The sequence below is a fragment of the Rhineura floridana genome, chromosome 15, assembly GCF_030035675.1.
Source record: "Rhineura floridana isolate rRhiFlo1 chromosome 15, rRhiFlo1.hap2, whole genome shotgun sequence".
Lineage (NCBI taxonomy): Eukaryota > Metazoa > Chordata > Lepidosauria > Squamata > Rhineuridae > Rhineura > Rhineura floridana.
In genome coordinates, this window is record NC_084494.1 from 3,420,472 (window position 1) to 3,441,365 (window position 20,894).

Here is a 20,894-nt window from a genome sequence, read left to right on the forward strand (position 1 = left end):
CTGCACTGCAGACTTAAACCTGTTCAGTCAGTCTCTCCCTCCCTCCCCAGGGAACGTTTGAAGTTGTAGTTCTGTGATGGGCTGGGGGGGCAGCACCAGGACCCCTCTTGGCACGTCCATCGCCCTCAGAAGTTCCCTGGGAGAGAGCATTCTCTGTGGCAGCCCCTAAGGTGTGGCGTTTCCTGCCCACACAGAAGCATGTGGCATCTTCACTGTACCGCTTTGGTCGCATGCTGAAGATCCACCTCTTCACCCCTGCGCCTGGCCTTTGACACTGGCGATATATGTTCTAGTTATTTATTATTAATTGATCAGGTTTATATCCCACCCTCCTCCCAGTAGGAGCCCAAATTACAGTTGTGATTGTAATTTGTTTTAAATTGTTTTTAACGTCTCTTATTGTGGCTTGTCCTGGGACCTTCTGGTGAAGGGGCAGGTAGTCAATGTATTATTATTAATAGTAGTAGCAGTCGCAGTAGTGATGATGATGATGATAATAAGGTTCACTAATTGAAAATTCTCAACCCTTTTAGTAGGCAGCTTTGATTCTTTGGGGAAAGCCATGAAAGTTAAACCTAGTATAAAACAGGTTGTGTGTGTGTGTGTCTGTTTGACGTGTCTGCGAACATCAATCATAGGAGATTTTGGGTGCCAACTTTCATCGGAAACCAACCAACCTCTCCATTATTGCCTACTGGGAGGAAGGGTGGGATATAAATCAAATAAATAAATAAATAAATAAATAAATGTGAGTTATCTCCTTATCGTACAGCCCATGAAACCAGATGAGGCCCATGGTAAAATCTTGGGTTACTGGGCCACCCTCAGCACCAGGTGGCACAATGGGGAACCATCAACCCTCTGCAACACCACAGAGCTGCATTGCGCTTTCTCATTGCCATTTGGAACCCAGAGGATTTCTCTCATGGCTTACAACACAAAAGGCTTGTCTCAGCCCACTGAAGTCTTCTTACTTGAGAAGAAAGGTAAGAGCCTCCTCAACAGTCCCTCTGAAATGTTTACACATCTGATGCAGTATGTTCGCTGTCTCAAGAATAACAGCGTATTCGCTACCAGCAAGGTTCCTGAGTTAACTGTTTCCTTCTCCAAGGATCTGGGGCCAGGTGGGATCCATGGTCCAAGGGGAAAACTGGATACATTCCAAAGGCCACAGGGGTAGAAGCTGAAATCACGCTGGAGCACACAGCTTGCAGACAGGGTGAATAAAATGTTTGTTTCTTTGTTCAAAAAACATTAATTCGGCTTTTTAATTTATATCTGAATATAATCATGTTAAACCTATATTCGTAATCATTCAAAGGAATCAATGTCTTTCTATCAAAGAAACACAGAGAAATATCTTTTTGAGGACAATAATTGTTTATTTTTGTTTATTTTTATTTGAAGATAAATATACATAGCACAAATATAAGCAGCATAATAAATATCAGAAAAAATAAGAGCTCATTAAGTGAATGAATGAATAAAATATATGCCACCAGATAAAATATAAATTACTTCAGCAAATGTTTCACAGTACTCCTAAAAGCGTGTATGAATTTACATTTGCTTGCATCTTGTTATACTGATACATACAGTAGAGCCCCGCTCACCAGCGCTTTGCTTCCCGCGTTCCGCTAATGCGGCGGCTTTCGTTCTCTATTTTAAAGCCAATTTTTGCTCTTTTGTGATGTTTTGTGACGTTTTTGCGTCATTTTTGCGCGACGGCCCCATTATAGTCTATGAGTTCCGCTTTACGGCGATTTCCGCTTTATGGTGGGGGCCGGAACGGAACCCGCCGTATAAGCGGGGCCCTACCGTACATGAAAACATTTTGGTTTTCTTTTCATTTTTAAAGTGTCATTTTTATTTTCATTTTTTTGTGTCAGTGGATCCAGAGGATATACAAGCCAGCCAGCTCTTGGAGGGCAGGCAAACAGGGAGAGCGAAAATAGGCATTTTGCAAAGGAGGTGCAGGGAGGAAGAGACAAAGCCAAAGAGGGCTCTGAGGCCATGTGCTCTGACCGTGTGCTCTGACGGGCTCCATAGCAGCTTGATAGGAAGGAGCGTAGCCTGGTAGCTGCTGAGTGCAACTAGGAGCAGCTGTGTGTACTGGGAGTTTTTATTCTGTTTCCTGACTCCTCACTGAGCAGAGCAGAGGAAGCTGTGTCAGCTGGTCCAGAGGAGATACAAGCAAGCCAGATCTCAGAGAGCGAGTGAACAGGGAGAGCTAACAGGAGTTTGGCAGGGAGGTCCCTAAAAATTTTTTTCCCCTTGTATGGCGCACCGCATACCAGTGGGACTCTCGTATTTACCCTGAAGGAGGACAGGACAAAGCACAGGCGATTCCAAAACAAGTAGGAAGAAATAAACAAAAGGCAGTAGAGACTATGGATGGAAAGGATGCTCCAGTGGTGACGACCTGCAAGGTGTGTGCAATGTTTGTTTCTTGCCTGAGAACAACATGGTGTCCTTGTGCAACAAGTGCAAGCTGGTGGTGTTGTTGGAAGAAAAAGTGAGAGGCCTGGAACGGTGGGTGGCCACAAGACAAGGAGTTCTTAGGCAGACCACTGGAAGAACAACAAGAGAAGTACGGGAGGTGGAAGACCAACAGGATGTTGAAGCGGAAGAGCCTGCTGTGGAGAGCAACAACGAAGTGGAGGAAACTCCATGGAAAAGGGTGACAGAAGAGCTAGAAGACACCCTTCACCAGTGGAACTGCGGAGGATGAGACTGGAGGACAGCCTGCAGAGGAAGAATGACAGGAGACCCCAGGGGACAGCAAGCGAGAGGCTGAAGCTCAGTCAAGCAGACGCAGTGGAACCAGGCCCCACAACAAAAAGAAGAGTAGTGGTGGTGGCAGACTCCATGCCAAGAAGATCCGTGGACTCGCCAGGTATGCTGCCTCCCTGGAGGACGGATTAGAGATGTGATGGAAGGGCTGCCATCGCTCATCAAGCCCACTGACAGGTATCCCTTTCTCCTCATCCATGTGGGAACAAATGACACTGCCAAGTAGAGCTATGAAGAAAACATGTCAGACTTTGAAGCTCTGGGAAGGAAACTCAAGGACTTTGGGGCCCAAATAGTTTTCTCGTCCACCCTTCTGGTACTTAGGAGTGGAAATGGGAAGAAAAATACTCCAAGTGAAAGACTGGCTACAAAAGTGGTGCCAACACAAGAGATTTGGATTCTGGGACCATGGGCTACGCTTCCTGGAAGATGAACTGCTGGCAAGTCATGGGTTGTACCTCACAAGGACTGGGAAGAATGTGCTTGGCCACAGCATGGAGAACTTCATCAGGAGAGCTTTAAACTGAATCCTAAGGGGGAGGGAGACGTACACTTGGCGGTAACGACTAACAAAGGCTTGTGCATACCAAGAGGAACTGAGGGAATGGCTCTAATGGGAGCCATTAATAATCTTCATAAAAATGTAGGAAGAAAACCAGGCCATAAACCACATGGTCTTTGATGTCTGTATACTAATGCCCAGAATATGGGAAACAAACAGGACGAACTTGAATTCTTAATAAAGGAGGGTAAATAGAATTTGACAGATATAACTGGAACTTGGTGGGATGACTCCCATGATTAGAATATTATTATTATTTATTATTTAGTTGCATTTCTAAACTGCCCTATAGCTGGCAGCTCCCAGGGCGGTGTACAACATGATAAAACCACAATATTTAAAATACAACAAGTGTGTATTGCGCAAACAATATAAAACATATATAAACAAAGTAAAAGAAAAATAAAAAATAAAATAAATAAGATTAAAAAGCTTAAAATACATTAAAATGCCTGGGTGAAGAGGTGGGTTTTTACCTGGTGCCGGAAAGATGACAGGGAAGGCGCCAGGCGTATCTCATCTGGGAGGGCATTCCATAATTCAGGGGCCACTGTTCTCCAGGCCTCTGTATGGGTTGGGACCCGGAGAAGGGCCTTAGACGTCGAGCGGAGTGAACGGGTAGGAACATAGCGAGAGAGGCGTTCCATCAGATATTGCGGTCCAGTGCCGTTAAGGGCTTTATAGGTAAGGACCAACACTTTGAATCTGGCCCAGAAACATATTGGAAGCCAGTGCAGTTGGGCCAGAATAGGTGTTATGTGGTCGAATTTCTTCGTCCCAGTAAGAACTCTGGCCGCAGCATTCTGCACTAGCTGAAGTTTCCGAATCGTTTTCAAAGGTAACCCTACGTAGAGAGCATTACAGTAATCCAATCTAGAGGTTACCAGAGCGTGAATAACTGAGGCTAGGTTCTCCCTGTCCAGATAGGGTCGTAGTTGGGCTACCAGCTGAAGCTGGTAGAACGCATTTCGTGCCACCGAGGCTACCTGGGCCTCAAGTGACAGAAGCGGATCTAATAAGATCCCCAAACTACGGATCTGTTCCTTTAGGGGGAGTGTAACCCCATCTAGGGCAGGTCTGACATCAACCATCTGAGCAGAGGGCCCCCCAACTAACAGCATCTCAGTCTTGTCAGGATTGAGTTTTAGTTTGTTCGCTCTCATCCAGTCCATTATCGCGGCCAGGCAGCGGTTCAGTACAGCAACAGCCTCACCTGAAGAAGATGAGAAGGAGAAATAGAGCTGCGTATCATCAGCATATTGCTGGAAGCGCACTCCATAACTCCTGATGACCTCACCCAGCGGCTTCATATAGATATTAAAAAGCATGGGGGACAGAACTGAGCCCTGCGGGACCCCATACTGGAGCACCCAGGGACTCGAGTAGTGTTCCCCAAGCATCACCTTCTGGAGACGATTCCCAAGATAGGAGCACAGCCACCGCCAAGCAGTGCCTCCAACTCCTAAATCCGCGAGTCGCCCCAGAAGGATACCATGGTCAATGGTATCAAAAGCCGCCGAGAGATCAAGGAGAACCAACAGAGTTACACTCCCTCTGTCTTTCTCCCGACAGAAGTCATCATACAGGGTGACCAAGGCTGTTTCTGTACCAAACCCCGGCCGAAAGCCGGATTGAAATGGATCCAGATAATCAGTTTCATCCAAGAGGGCCTGGAGTTGGCGAGCGACCACGCGCTCTAGAACCTTGCCCAGAAATGGAACATTTGCTACCGGCCTATAGTTGTTAAAATTATCAGGGTCCAAGGAGGGCTTTTTTAGGAGCGGTCTCACTACCGCCTGTTTCAGGCAAGGTGGGACCACTCCCTCTCGTAACGAGGCATTAATCACCTCCTTGGCCCAGCCGGCCGTTCCATTTCTGCTAGCTTTTATTAGCCACGAGGGGCAAGGGTCCAGAGCGGAAGTGGTCGCCCGTATCTGTCCAAGAACCTTGTCCACATCCTCGAGCTGTACCAACTGAAACTCATCCAATAAAACAGGACAAGACTGTGTTCTGGACACCTCATTAGATTCAACTGTTACAATATTGGAGTCAAGGTCCCGACGGATGTTTATGATCTTGTCTTGGAAATGCCTCGCAAACTCATTACCGCGGGCCAGTGAATACAGCAATTGAAGGAAATAACTTGTTCAAAAAGAACAGAAGAAATAGAGAGGGAGTTGGAGTCATGCTCTATGTTAAAAATATATATCCCTGCACAGAAATACAGGAGGATGACCTTTGGTAGCTCCACCGAGAGTATCTGGATTAAAACTAAGGGGCAAGGAATAAAAGGAACATGGTGGTTGGAGTCAACAACCATCCACCCAATCAAGGAAAAGACGAAACTTTTGCAAAGCAAATTGCCAGTGTTACAAGGAGGCATGATGGGGGCTTCAATTACCCCAATATCTGTTGGGAGACAAATTCTGATGAGTATGGCCCCTCCAAGAAATTCCTGACCTGTGTTGGAGATCTTTCTCCTACAGAAGGCAGAGAATGGAAAAGTTACTTTTTTTAAAACTACAACTCCCATCAGCCTCAGCAAGCATGGCCACTGGCAGGGCCGGTTCCAAAGGGCGGCCAGGTGGGGCACTGGCCCGAGGGTCCTGGAGCTACAGGGGGCCCTCTGCTCCCCTTCCGCGATCCGCCCGAGCCGCCCACCATCCCCGCTTCACTTACCTTTCTCTCTGTTGTTTTTTGCAGTGCGCGCAGGGTTGCCATCCATAAAGATGGCGGCTGAGGTTTCCGTAAGGAGCTGAAGCCTCTGCTGCCATCTTGGTTGATGGCAGCAATGCACGCGCTGCATGCCATCAACCTTGGCCGCCATCTTGATTGATGGCAACCCTGTGCGCGCAGCACGCAGCTGCAAAAGCAGCAGAGAAAGGTAGGTGAAGCGGGGGGATGGTGGGCAAAAGCTGAGAGTAGCCATAAGCATACCCTGGCAGAACAGGCGGAGGACAACAATGTGTATGTTACAACGGCTGTGAAGACAGATGAAGGCTGCAGCAGATAAAAGACTTCCAGTACCCATGCCATTGGATCAAAGCCTTTTTCTGTCAAGATTGTGTGTTGATCATTGGGTGCCGATCTCCCCACATAAAACAAATTCATGCACAGGCGTCTTCCAATGAATGAAAAGTTTTACCAATCTTGTTCAAATCTGTATATCAATCACCTGCAAGAATAATGCCGTTCTAGTATTTGAATTAGTATTTTGAAAAATTCCTTATGAAATCTATTTTGCTTATGATTAGGGACATAAATATTTGCTATAGGATATTCATTTTCTGCTGAAGTTCCTTTCAAAATAAAAAAGTGCACATTTACATCCTATTCCATAATTTCACTCTGGAAATTTAATCATCAGAGAAAGAAGGGGGGAGAGAGAGAGTGCTACCCCTTTAGTCTTTGTATGGGGGGGTTGCTGTCATTTATTCTATTTATTATTAAATTTTATTCCACCTTTCGTCCAAGGAGGTCAAGGTGGCATACATGGCTCTTCCAGAAACAGCGGGTGAGCACTAAAGCACACTCAGGCCAGGGAAAGGGGGGAATCCTTGAAAGTTCAAACCAAACCAAAATGCAGGGCTTGAAAAGTAATTTGGATGATTTATTGTAGCCCAACACATTTTATTAAGGGCAATCTGCAAAAACACTTTTCTGCTTTTGCTTTGTTAGTTGGCTCCTTTTCAGTATCTTGTAAGTTCACTCATGAGTATAATTCCACTTTTGTCTAACTGGAATAAGTGCCATGTCTTTAAGAATCCAGCAAATGAAATCTTTTAATATTATTCTTTGGTTGTTCCTCTTATTTTCTAATATATCTGCCAGCACAATGCAGTGTGATGTTTTGTGAGTTATTTGAACCTGGTTCGTTCTGTACTTAGGCACTTGTTCATAAGCTTATAATATTTATACAGCTGAACGTCAAAAAGACTAAAGTAATGACAACAGAAGATTTATGTAACTCTAAAGTTGACAACGAGGACATTGAACTTGTCAAGGATTATCATTACCTTGGCACAGTCATTAACCAAAATGGAGGCAATAGTCAAGAAATCAGAAGAAGGCTAGGACTGGGGAGGGCCACTATGAGAGAACTAGAAAAGGTCCTCAAATGCAAAGATGTATCACTGACCACTAAAGTCAGGATCACTCAGACCATGGTATTTCCAATCCCTATGTATGGATATGAAAGTTGGACAGTGAAAAAAGCGGATAAGAGAAAATCAACTCATTTGAAATGTGGTGGTGGAGGAGAGCTTTGCAGATACCATGGACTGAGAAAAAGACAAATAATTGGGTCTCAGAACAAATTAAACCAGATCACTAGAAGCTAAAATGATGAAACTGAGGTTATCAAACTTTGGACACATAATGAGAAGACATGATTCACTAGAAAACACAATAATGCTGGGGAAACCGGAAGGGAGTAGAAAAAGAGGAAGGCCAAACAAGAGATGGGCTGATTCCATAAAGGAAGCCACAGACCTGAACTTACAAGATCTGAACAGGGTGGTTTATAACAGATGCTTCTGGAGGTCGCTGATTCATAGGGTCGCCATAAGTTGTAATCAACAGCAACAATATTCATACAACTTTTATTCTGATTTGTATTAATTTATTTTTGCAGGTTGCCCTTGATAAAAGGGTTGTGTGTTAACCTGAAACATGTTGGGCTACAATAAATCATCCTGCATTTTGGTTTGGTTTGGCACCTCAAGGATCCCCTCCCTGGCCTGTGTACGTGGTTCTTTCCCTCCCTCATATTATCCTCACTACAGCCCTGCTAGTTAGGCTGAGACAGTGACTGGCCCAAGGTTACACAATTGGCTTCAGGGCTGCTGAGTGGAGATTATATACCCAGCTGATCACTGCGCTCTGCAGGCGAGGGCCTCCAGCAGATACCATCTTCTCAGGAGGCCTGTTCCGCACAACATAGGAAGTGGGCCTTTGGTGCTATGGCGCCGACACTCTGGAATTCCCTCCCCTTAAATATTAGACAGGGGGCATCTCTGTTATCTTTTCGGCACCTACTGAAACCTTCCTCTTTCAACAAGCCTTTTGAGACCTATCCCAGTCTGCGTGTGTGCTGGGATTGCTTTTTAAGATTTTTTAAAGCTTTTTTTAAAAAAATATGTTTTTAAGATGTTTTGTTTTAAGATGTTTCAAAGTCTTTTGTTCTTAAGATGTTTTAGAGCGCCTTTAGTGTTTTTGTGTACTGCCCTGGGCTCCTTCTGGGAAGAAGGGTGGGATATAAATTTAATAAATAAAGAAGCACTGATAACAAGGTCTTCTGCAAAAAAATTAAGAGTCCAATGTATATCCTGCAATTACAGTCTCCAAGGAAATGCCACACCTGTACTGTGTGGTTATCTTGAGATAACAGCTCCTCCAACAGGACTGCTGAAATCTGAACATGCCTTCAGCATGCGGCAGTTGGTAGAAATAGGAAGACTAATCATGTGGGCTGCTGGAAACATAATGGGTGGGTGGTGCTTGGGTGCAGAGCAAATGGAAGTAGAGGGTGCGGTGATAGAGAACACCCAATGAAAGTCACCCCACACACGTGACAATGATCACCCACCAAATAAAATGCCCTAGTTTGTCTTGCCTGCTTTTTAACTCTGAGCCAGAGATTTTTCTCCTCTTGTCTGATACAGACATTACTGTAACTGCCACTTTTTGCTTTGGAGGCATCAAGAATTTGCAAAAAAATTATTACTGACAATGCAGTTGCCTGTTTGGGGGATGCCTTAATTTAATGTTTTTGCTAAATGCTCTGATTTTAGATTATAACCTATTTTAATTTTATAAGCAATCAAATTCCCTGTTAATTTTATTTAAATATTTAGATTTCACGTATTATATGTTATATCTGTTTTAAATAGTTCTATGTTAACTCTGTTAATTCTTTTGTTTGTACTGCAACGGTCTTTGGCCCAAGCAGTAATAATAAGCAGAATAAATGCCCCAATGAGCTTCCACATTGGCTATGCATGACAGGTTATGTTTACTTACTGGATTTTCTGCAGTAATGGGAAATCTAGGTGAAATGTAAAAAAAAAAAAACAGGTCAGCATTTGCAGAATATTTGGTCTGTGGAGACTACAAAAGACTGCAAAAAGTTTGCGTGCACAAGCACGACCAATTCCACCATAGACTCCCATTTGAAAGCAGTCTGTGTTTGGGGGGAGATAGGGCAGTTGTGCAACAGATGAAAGAGCAGCAGAAGTGAAACAGAAGAAGGGAATGCCTTTCTTTCCAAAAAAGTATTTCAGTGTGTAAATGCTCGTTAGTGATTAGATTAACCAATTTAGGATACATTTTTAAAGAAAACATATGAGAATGGGAAACTTGATTTACAGTGCAAACCTGAGCTAGGTTCCACTGAGCTCAGCCACGATTATTCCCAGGTAAATGGGTCTAGGATTGCAACCTTTGCACCTTAAACTTCTGAGTAGATGTACACAGGCTTGTACTATTAAATCAACTACCTAAATCAGTGTTTAGCGGAGGGTTTTTTCCCCTACAGCTGCAAACACAGACACACAAGCTTTTTTGAGGGGGGCTGCTTGAGGGGGGCAATTTTTTTAAAACCCCTGTAACAGAAGCAAAGATCCCCCCTCCTCCAGGTATGCCTTGCTCTCTCACCTATAATTCTAACAGTTTTCCCTGCATTTCCTTATACTGTCCCTAGGTCAACCCGTGCCCAGCTTCCAAGTCTCCCCACACAATGAGAAGAGCATCTGGGCGCGCTGGGATCTCCCAGGGGCACCAGCCACTGGCTACATCATCGAGTGGCACAGAGTGACCTCTGCAGACTCACCTGTCGACAACAACTTTGGATGGACCAAAGTACAGAGTGGTGCCATCACACAAGCCCTGATCCAAGGTGAGCAGGACGGAGAGGGTGGAAGTCTTTTCACCCATCACAACAGCTGCTTGGGAGACAAAGGAATGCAGCTGTTCACTGGGGTGAGGTGGGGGCACGGCAGAAATTCCCCATGATCCTGTTATGCCGCCACATTCCTGAGCGTGGGAAGTCCATGGGAGCTTTTGTCAGATGGGTCCAGACTAGACATGATGGAATAGGCCATGTTTATGTGTTTGCATTTTTCATGTGTTTATATTAACATGTACAGGCCATTTTTCAGCCCAAAGGACCCTCGCTTATAATCATAATATGAAATCACAACTATATTAAAAAACAGATCAGTGGCACAACATTTTAAAAAAGCACAGAGCCGAAAAGCAAACTAGCCAGAAGGAACAGACCAGCCAGTGTTGAAAGCCTGCCTTTGGGAATGGACCAGATAGGCCTCCCAAGGGAGGGAGTTCCAGGGTCTGGGTGCCATAACAGAGAAGGCTGCATCCTGTGTACCCACCAGACCATGGTGGGATGCAGAGAAATTGGAGCCCCTCTCCAAGAACTCCATGGGCGGGAGGGCAGGCAGGCGGGATCATGTGGGAGCAGCCAGTCCTCTCTTCCAATTCCCTTGAGTAGTAGAAAGCAGTGGCTGAATCCACCCCGTGCCTCCTCTTCTCACCCTCAACAACTTTAGGCACTTTTGTCCTAGTGCCTGAAGAGATGGGAGTTAAGATGGGGAAAGGTTCATCCCTACCACCACTAGCCACAGCACCTTTTGAAAAAAACTAGTCCCACCCCACTCTAGATGTGAATGGGCACACACAAGCATAAACGTATTTGGCTATTTATTTCTTGTAAACATATGTATGTGCGCACACAACATTTTCTAGCATGGAAATGTTCAGTGCCTGCAGCCTGTGATTGCCTCTCTTTCAATGCATGGAGTTGTGATGTTACAATATTATACTGCAAAAGAATTATCAGAGCATTCAGTGTTGTGGTCCCTATTAATGTGATCAAATGATGCAAATGTGCCCCTTGGGAAGGTCCACAAGGGCCAGTTGTTCTGGGACTCTTTCCTGTGGCAAACCACTCTGCGGTGCTGCTATATCCTTACACAGTTTCTGTGCCACTGTGATGAAATAAATAAATAAATATACAGAAGAAATTAAGCTGATGAAATAAATAAATACTCACATGGCCACTTCATTCCCAAACACTGATTTTATTTATTTATTTATTTATTTATTTATTTATTTATTTATTATTTGATTTATATCCCGCCCTTCCTCCCAGCAGGAGACCAGGGCGGCAAACAAAAGCACTAAAAACACTTTAAAACATCATAAAAACAGACTTTAAGATACATTAAAACAAAACAACTTTAAAAACATTCTTTAAAGAAGCTTGGAAGAAATCTTTAAAAAAGTTTTAAAACATTTTTTTTAAAACAAAGGTTTAAAAACATATTAAAAAGCAATTCCAACACAGAAGCAGACTGTGATAAGGTCTCTACTTAAAAGGCTTGTTGAAAGAGGAAGGTCTTCAATAGGTGCCGAAAAGATATTCAAAGGGAGGGAATTCCACAGGGTAGGTGCCACCACACTAAAGGTCCATTTCCTATGTTGTGCAGAACGGACCTCCTGATAAGATGGTATCTGCAGGGGGCCCTCACCTGATGATGATGGTATATCCAGAGTAGCATTCAGCATAACCATAACACCATACAATATGCAGCTAACAATTTTTCTGAAAGTAATGGGGGGGGGGAAGTAGCAAAAGTTGCTTAGAGTTGGATCAAATTCTCAAATCAAAAATCACCATTTCAAACAAGAAAGAACGTTTCCCTTTGAAAAAGTCAGATAGCCAGTATGAAAAATTGAGCACTTCCTCGTTGACTGGGCAATTGCCAAAGAACAGGCTCCAGGGATGCTTGCCATGTTTGGCCAGCCCAGGGACCTCTCCCAGCAATGCCACTCTTTTCTGTTTAATGATGAGTATCACTGAGAAAAGTTCTCCAAGCCCAGTCACAGCTTCAGCTTCTGATCTTACATCTTCTGGCAAACCTTTCCCTTCTCTTTTTCAGAAAATGTGGACCCTTTTCAGTGCTACAACATCTCCATCTACCCACTCTACAGGGATGGAGTGGGGATGCCCAAGTCTGTGGAAGTTTACACCAGGCAGAAAGGTATTGCCACCTCCTCCTCTTGGGACTCTTCAGCTCAGCTTCCATCATGTGGGGATTGGCAGTCTAAAGCTACTTTTTGAACAAACTTTTCTTGGTTTGGCATCTTAGATTGGGAGAAACTGAGGCTTCAAACACACAAAATGTTATTCTAGACTCAGTGGAGGCTGAGTTCTTGTTTTTTCTACAAAGCCCACACACACTATGCATATTATTTGCCCCTGAAAAGTGCTTCTTGATAAACTGTTTTCATTCTCAAAATAAAGCTCCTTACAGATTGCTTCTGCATTGCCCTGCAGTGTGTCCATTTGAAAACAGATAGAGGCGGCCTGAACAATGGGAAATGTATCCACACCTGCCCTATGATATTGTGGTGGGGTATAATCAAGGGGAGGGGTTTCATGTGCGTATCAGGTAACAAGGGATTGGATTCCACCCAATTCAGATTTGCAGACTTGGCACCAGCGCACAGCCAGGTTGTTCCCTGCAGCATAGAGGGGCCCCTCTATAGGGTGGGATGGTGGACCCCGCTCCACGATCTGTGGCAGCATCGGGTCATGTGACCTGACACTGCCTGGGAGCATGAGCTCCCAGGCACACACACTCCACAATAAATAAATAAGCCTGCCTGCCTCGCCTACCTGTCACATTAACGGATCATTGTATGAGCCCTGCATGATGCACATGCATGCCTGACATCACCCAAGATGGCACCCCTTAGGGATGCCCCCGCAGCCATCTTGGGTGATGGCAGGCATGTGTGCACAACTTGTAGGACGTGCACACTGATGCCATAGGTAGGTGGGTGTGGGGGAAGGTTATATAAGCCCCACACTGCCTGTATAGGGAGGGGGGTTGGGGCAAATGGTGCTGTGGGCCTAGGCATGCTGGTGCCAGCCCTGCAGATTTGGTATGAATTTTCCATTATTATCTGTCATGTGGATCACATTTTTATGCAGTGATTTTCTGTGGCTATTTTGAAAACGGATTTTTTTAAAAAAAAAATCTCTCTAAAATGTCAATATTAAGAATGATAATTTTATCATATTTTCTTTCATTTATCGGTATTTCCTTTAAAATTATTGATATTCATATCAGTAATTTTTGCTAAGAAAGAAACACGGATTAGTACAATCAGCAGCTAGCGGCAAAGAAGGAGCTCAAATCTGTTAGGCTGACGGAATGCTTTCGCACTGACCAATGGATCTCATTCCCACAGGTAACCACACCCACCGGTGTGGACAGCAGGATCTTCAATCTAGATTGAAAGCAGCGTGCATACACACACCTCTTAGTAGCATAGAAATGTAGTTTCTCAGGACAGAATTGTTCATGTTCATCCTTAAGATGCTGCTTTCAACCCAGATTGATTGAAGATCCTGCTGTTCAGACAGGTGGGTGTGGTTACTTTGAAAACCCTCCTCTTGATTATATTATGCCTTTGAAAACCTTTCCCTTATTTTGGTATACACCCACCCACAACATTACTGGGCAGGTGTGGATACACCCCCAAATGCTGGGTCTGCCCTCATTTGTTTCATGCACACAACACAGTAAAGCTGCTCCCACCAAGTTTACATTAAAAAGGGGCAAGATTTGACTAGCGTTGTGTGCCCGTTTTCAGAAGAGACAGGGGAAACTGGCACAATAATGAGTGTGTTTCTACCCAAAATGTCATAGGTACTCAGTCGATAAGCATAAACAATTCTGTACTGAGAAAAACTACATTTTCCTGCTAGAAATTAGCAAGTGTGTATGTAGCCTTTGTTGCTTCTAAATTAAAACGTTCGCCCATATGCAGTTTGAGTCCCACAGCTGAATTTCCAAAATTATAAATTCTGGCGTTGCTATTTGAGTTAATCCTAACCCTTCAGGAATGCCACTCCCTCTGAAGGGTACACTGTAGTGCTGGAAAAATATTCTTCCAATGTTCAGTCACCGTCTTCTGCTTTACCTTTTCTGAATTGTAAAGCTGAGAACAACGTCCCTGGATCACTCACAGCAAGCTTTGGTCCAGCAGCCCTCTGTAGCAGTCCCTGGTCTGCCAGTGGTAATATTAATAACCTCTCTCCCTCCCTCCCCCTACTTCTCTGCAGCTCCATCTGAGACCCCCAAACTTCATCCAGGCATTATCAGTAAGTCAACAGCTGAGATTCACTGGGAGCCTATCCCAGTTGAAAAGCAGAATGGCTTCATCATCAACTACACCATTTTCTGGATTGGCACCAATGAGGACATGAGCAGTGAGTTGCACCCTGTCACTTGTGGCTTATCATATTCCCCACAAGAGGGCAGGGAGAAATCTGCAATTGCCAAGCCAGTGAGCAAGGGGAAAGCAAGGCTGGAAGCAGACAATAGATTTTTTTCTGAGAGCTCAAGTGTGTCTGAAAGAGGGATAGCATGGTTGGCTGGATTCCCACTTTCACCTCTGGTAGACAGACTTTGAGGGTTTTGAATGATTTCAAAAATCTTTTGGGCCAGAACAGCAAGATTGTTGTGGTGAACATTTCATCACTTTCATAGGCCCAAGAGACATAATTCTGTCAAAGGCACAAGTGGACTCTGCATGAAATCTTCTGCCACAACAGGACTGCAATCCTGTGCCACTTACCTAGGAGTAAGCCCCATGGGACCTACTTCCCATTTACATCTCCAAGTAGGAATGTATAGGATTGGAAGCAAATCTGTTGAATAATCTTAGTGGGTTTTGCTGCAACAAACTAACGCAGCTGTCCATCGGATATTTGGCCCGAAGACGCAATGGGATGAGAGAAGTGTCTGCGTGTGCGTCTCCTCCCACGGGGGCAGCAAATGTGGTGCTCTCCAGTTGTTGCTGGACTATACCTCTCATCATCCCTGGCCACTGACTAGGTTGGCTGAGGAGAGCTGGAGCCCAACAGCCTCTGGAGGACACTGTGGGAAGTGATGCCTGGCATATTAACTTGAACTTTTAGAAATTTATATTTTAAACGTTTTTAATAAACTTGTCATTCACCAAAATTAGCTTTAAACATCTTATTCCTTGTATATATGTATCCCTTGTATATGTATATATATAATCCCCCAACCTCTCACCTCCCCTCCATGAACTGAAGGAAGGCTGAAATAAGGGAGGAAAAGAGAGAGAGAGAGAATATGGAGAGATGGCAAGAGGGAGAGAAACGGGGGAAACTGAGGATCCTCAATAAACCTTTTTTAGTTTTAAGCTGTACATAATTGCACTCAGCTTCCTTACACCTCTCTCTGCTGCCTGATTAATCAATCAAAAGCTTTTTAAAAAACCAGTTTATGATGTAACCATGAAATTCACCTGCCTGCACTTTCAAACCTTTTCCTGGCTGGCCTCCTGAGCCGAGCTGCCCGAGCCAAACTCTCCTTTCCCAACAGGCCACTTTTACTGCCTCTTCCTGCTCCTCCTGTCACTTGGATTCCTGCCTGGAGCTGATCTTGGCAAGGCTTTTTTGTTTATTTCTTAGGGTTATATCCCGCCCTTCCTCCCAGTAGGAGCCCAGGGCGGCAGGCTTCCTTCTCAAGCCATCATCCCGAAAATGCCTCTCATGCCACACTTATCACCATTACTTCTCCCCCCCCGCTATAAAAAGCCATCCAATAGGCCCAGAGATCCTTTGAGGCAGGCCTAACAATGGTGCCCCATCACCCGTTGCTCCCCCACTCTCCCTCCGGCCTCTGAGCCTCCGCCTTGTCTACACATTTTCTCCCGAGGGGGTTAAAAGCAGCTGCCTTTTCCTCTAGGTGCTGTTATGAACTCCTCTGTGGACACCTTCACCATCAAGGGTCTCTGGCCTTCAAGGATGTACAGGGTGCATATAATGGCCTCGACTGTGGGTGGGAGTACCAACGGAAGCATCCTTGTACTCTACACCAAGGGAATTGGTAAGAAGAACCATAGGAGTGGGTCTGGGGTGGGGGTGGGGGTGGTCATGGACTGTCACTACCTAATGCTGTCAAACACTTTCAGGACTTAGGGAATGACAAAATAACTCCAAAAGATTGGAAGGTAGAGGCTGATGTCTGGGTGGGTGGGGCAAAATGGAGGTTCTTTTAAAAACTTGCAGTTTCATGGTCTAAGGATTTTCTTCTTTTTTGTTGTTTGTTTTTAACAGATAATAGCTTCTCCACGCAGTGCATTTTCCTGTCACTTATTGCAAGAAGTCAAATTCTGGGGGGAAGTGGGTTTGTTGCACAAGAGCTCCAAATCAGCTTTAATTGTGCATCCTGAATTTGCCGGGATGTGATTGAATTAGGGTTGCCAGGCCCACGGCCTGAGGCTGATCCCGTATCTATAGAAGAGAAAGTCAGCCAAGTGCAGGTGTTCTTGCAACACTGTAATGGGAAAAACCACAAGGTGGAATTCTCCCTTCTCCCTGCACACCTTTTAAAGATACAGAAGATCTCTTGGATGCCAGGCCCAGCCTCCAAGAGGTCTTCTGTATCTTTAAAAGTTGGGCACGGGGAAGGGAGAATTCCACCTTGTGGTTTTTCCCATTACAGTGTTGCAAGAACACCTGCACTTGGCTGACTTTCTCTTCTCCTAAAGATACGGGATCAGTCTCAGGCCAAGAGCCTGGCAACCCTAGATTGAATCCCATCCAAAATTAGCAACAGTCTGGAAGCGCCTTTACTCATCATCATTCTAAATAAAAATCTAAGCACCCGTGCAAATAAATATCTTCACGAATGAAAGGAGAAGCAGAAAGTAGTGTATGTAAACTTGTCCTAGGAAAGGCTGGCAAGAACGCTTTATGTCACCTTTCCCCAACCCGTTTCCCAATCCCAAGGTTTTGGGTTCCTGTTCCCATTATCCCTGCCCATTATCCATGTTGGCTAATGGTGTTTGGAGTTGGAGTCCAAGAACGTTGGGAGGGCACCAATTTGGGAAAAGCTGATTTAAGTTCTCCCTCCTCCTGCACAATCCACAATTATGGTGCAACCTCTCTGTGCTTATCCATAAAAGAGACGCCCTGCCCCCTCCGGTCCCTCTGAGCCCAAAGGGTGGAACTGGAAAGACTTTCCCCCCTCAGCGTGCTTCCTGATGTCAACCCACCCACTGACTCCTAGCGTGAGACTGAGGGCTATATTCAACTAAGTTCTACTCAGAGTAAACCCATTGAATAATGAACTTAAGTTAGTCATGTCTGTTGGCTTCAGTGGGTTTGCTCTGAGTAGGACTAGCCTGGAATACTACCCTAAGGGTCAATTCATACGTGTGTATTTTGCATTATTTCTCTTTACAAGTGATTTGCAGTGGGACGTTTGAACTGACTCCATTATGGCAGTTTGTCACCACTCGATGCTGTAGCCAACAGATGATGAGCATGCAAGGCTGAACAGTTCTAAGTGCACACTATACTCCCCTTGCCCCTTCCGCCCCAAATGTGGAAGGCTGTCTCTAATCACTGCTGCCGCCAACTAATTTCTTGGTCCCTCTTCCAGATGACACGGATCTCCCCTTTGTGTATCTGCTGATTGGGCTACTCTTGCTTGCAATTATTGTCCTGGTGATCTGCTTCCACAAAAGCAAAAGGTGAGTACAGGAAGGCGCTAGAGAAGCTGCAGAACTCCTGCTTAACATCTGAGTGCAGGTCCTGTACCAACAGAGAAGAAACACAGTTGCTGCCCAAGGGGCCTAAGACAGGAATTGAGGTTTTTGCCGGTGGGTGGAAGGAGGCCAAAGCTTGGCAGGTAAGTAGTGAGGAAGGGGAGAACGAGCCAGGGGGCAGCAGAGGACAGTGAAGACTCGGCTTGGCTGTACTAGTAGTCATTGGTTGTATCCAGAAAGATGAAGAAGGTAGCTTAGGCTGGAGAGATGGTTTTTTTCAGAGTTGATGATGTCAAGACTGAACCATCTTTGGCTGTGAATGAGATGTATATAAAAATATGAATAAATAAAACTGTAGACATCTCTGGTAATATGTTAATATTTTTTCTTCTAAGACCTAGAAAAAGAGAAAAAAATTGAAGGTATTTCCAGAGATCTCTGCAGTTTGTTTTCTCACTTTGATTTGACCTCTGGTGAAGGCCTAGCATATATAAGGGCCAAAATGCTTTTTTTTTTCTTCATAAATAAATTCTCTGCCAGTATCTTGTGATGTTTTACCTTTTTATTTGGGTCACTCTGCTTGGATGCTTATTGTTTTTTGCATCTCATGTAAATTAGATGTGCCCACTCATTTATTGTGTCCTAGTGATTTTGCCATCCCACTGCAGATTTTTTTGAGGGGACTGCAAACCAGAGGGATGGATTTTCCGTTCCCAGGCATTGGTGGCTCCCTTTTGGCTGCCTGTAGGGGACATTATCTGTCCTGGGGTGTTGAGGTTTTATCTTACCTCAAGGAAGACAGACAGTGGCTGCAAAGCTAAACAGGTTATTTTACTGAGCAACATCAACCAGTACTGGTTACAGCAGAAAGCAAGGAAGAAAGAGGAAAGAGAAACTAATCTTACCACTCAGGAAGACCACTTAACTTCCTCGGCCTAGATACACTAGCCCTTTAGTGGTGTTCCCCTCAAAATACAGTGGGTATTCATTAAAGGTTATTCTATCATGGGGAGGACTGTCTGTACCAGCTGGGCAAGAGGAGCACACACAGACGGGTGGGTTGACAATAAAGGCCAACGGTTGGAAATGGATGAAGCAAGACAAGGTGTAGGAGGGAGAAGGAAACTTTCAGTGGGGAAAGAGGCAGAGAGTATTAAACATCACAGAACTAGATGAAGTTTAATGAAGACACAAACAATGGCTGGCAGGTGAGGAAAATGCTCTGTAATGAAATGGTTTTAGTAGGTACATTTTTATTTGTTTGGCCCTAAGTCTGACTGACACTAAAATGCCACAACTAGATCAAAATGCGAGAAAGGTACTTACAAAACCATAGGTTGAAGATTACATAGGTAGGATACACATTATTAAAACATATAGCTAGGGCTAACCTAGGCATGGCTTTAAATCATTCCCAGCAGGCATGGAGGGTTTTTTTTATCCCTTTCTCTCCTGCTGCATTCCTGAGGAAAATTTCTCCTTGAAGCTGTTGTTTGTATTGGGAAGAAATCTCCTTATTAGCACCAATGTTCTCCAGACATTTGTATTTTATTTCTTGGTCAATGCAGCATGTAGCAGGGTGAATCTTTTCCTGAATCATCCCTGCAGATACAAAGCCTTACAATGACAGGAATGGCACTTACGGGGTGGGTTAAGGATTTTGCATGTTTTTGCCAAGAGCTGTCAATCTGATGGAAGTCAAAACTCTACTTGATTTTCTCCCACTCTGTATCATCTGGAGACAAATAGGGGCCGATATGTTAAAAACAGGTTTTAAATTCAAATTGTATTAATTTGCTCCAGTGAGTATATGGGTAGTGATCAAAGAGCCAGAACCACACCAAAAAGAAAGTTAACCGGACATTTATTTAAAAACGACAAATGGTGAAAAATATTCATTTGCAAAATAAGCAGTGAATGATATAGAAGTGATAAACAGTATATTCTATGTAGATTTGCTGTGGTAAGGTTTCCACTGGAAGATTTCTGAGCAAAAATAATCCATGAGGATTGGGGGGGGGGGGGAGAATGAAAAGAGAAAACCCTAAGAAAAATCTGGGCTCTATGAGGCGCTCCTCACATCTCACCAGGTTTCTCTCTCTTGTGACCCACAGGATGAAGACCCAGTTCTGGCCCAGCGTCCCTGACCCAGCCAACAGCAGCCTGGGCCGATGGGCACCAGCCATTCTGCAAGAGGTGAATGTGGGGTCTCTGTGGCCTAGTCTGCTGCTCCTCCTGCTGCCCTTTTTTGCACAGCAACTCTCATTTTATGCACATTTCACCTGCAGCATGATGCGTTTGTAGGTGGCACAGCTGGGAAGGTGTGCAACCCCTCCCTGACCCACACTGAATTCTGCACACAAACCCTCATTGTGTAGTGGCCACAGCTAGAAGTCAGTGCAGATCGGCCCAAAAGACCAGTAGCCGCACACTAGTGAGGTTTATGAAAATGGGCCTTGAATGCAAACTCTGTGCTTTCTTAGTCCAGATCAGCCTTCCCCAACCAGGTGCCCTCCAGCCATTTTGTACTACAACTCCCATCAGCACGAGCATCATATGGCCATGTTTGCTGGGGCTGATGGGAATTGTGGTCCAAAGTGGCTGGAGGGTGCCAGGTTGGGGAAGTCTGGTCCAGATGAATACATGGACGAAGCCAGGGCTGTTGGTGACGGCTGGCCATGATAACCAGACCTGCAAAGCAGTCAACCAGTGACTGCAGATGACGGGGCCTAACAAGGCATGGCCAGAGCTTGGAAAAGTTACTTTTTTAAAACTACAACTCCCATCAGCCCCAGCCAGCATGGCCACTGGATTGGACTGATGGGAATTGTAGTTCAAAATAACTTTTCCAAGCTCTGGACATAGCCAGCTTTATCAGAACTTGCTTGTGAACCTTGCTGAGGACCCTGATCACTGACTGCAG

The 20,894-nt window shown here is 44.8% G+C and overlaps 1 protein-coding gene across 2 annotated transcripts in view; it reads left to right on the forward strand.

Annotated features, from left to right (window-relative positions):
* Positions 1-20,894, forward strand: part of CSF3R (colony stimulating factor 3 receptor) — a 39,347-nt gene that overhangs the window by 14,899 nt on the left and 3,554 nt on the right. For both annotated transcript variants that reach the window (XM_061597533.1, XM_061597532.1), the window contains 7 exons: positions 773-986; positions 10,056-10,250; positions 12,313-12,414; positions 14,508-14,654; positions 16,165-16,305; positions 17,866-17,956; positions 20,086-20,167. In XM_061597533.1, the coding sequence (XP_061453517.1) occupies positions 773-986; positions 10,056-10,250; positions 12,313-12,414; positions 14,508-14,654; positions 16,165-16,305; positions 17,866-17,956; positions 20,086-20,167 (972 nt within the window). The remainder of the gene's footprint in view (positions 1-772; positions 987-10,055; positions 10,251-12,312; positions 12,415-14,507; positions 14,655-16,164; positions 16,306-17,865; positions 17,957-20,085; positions 20,168-20,894) is intronic.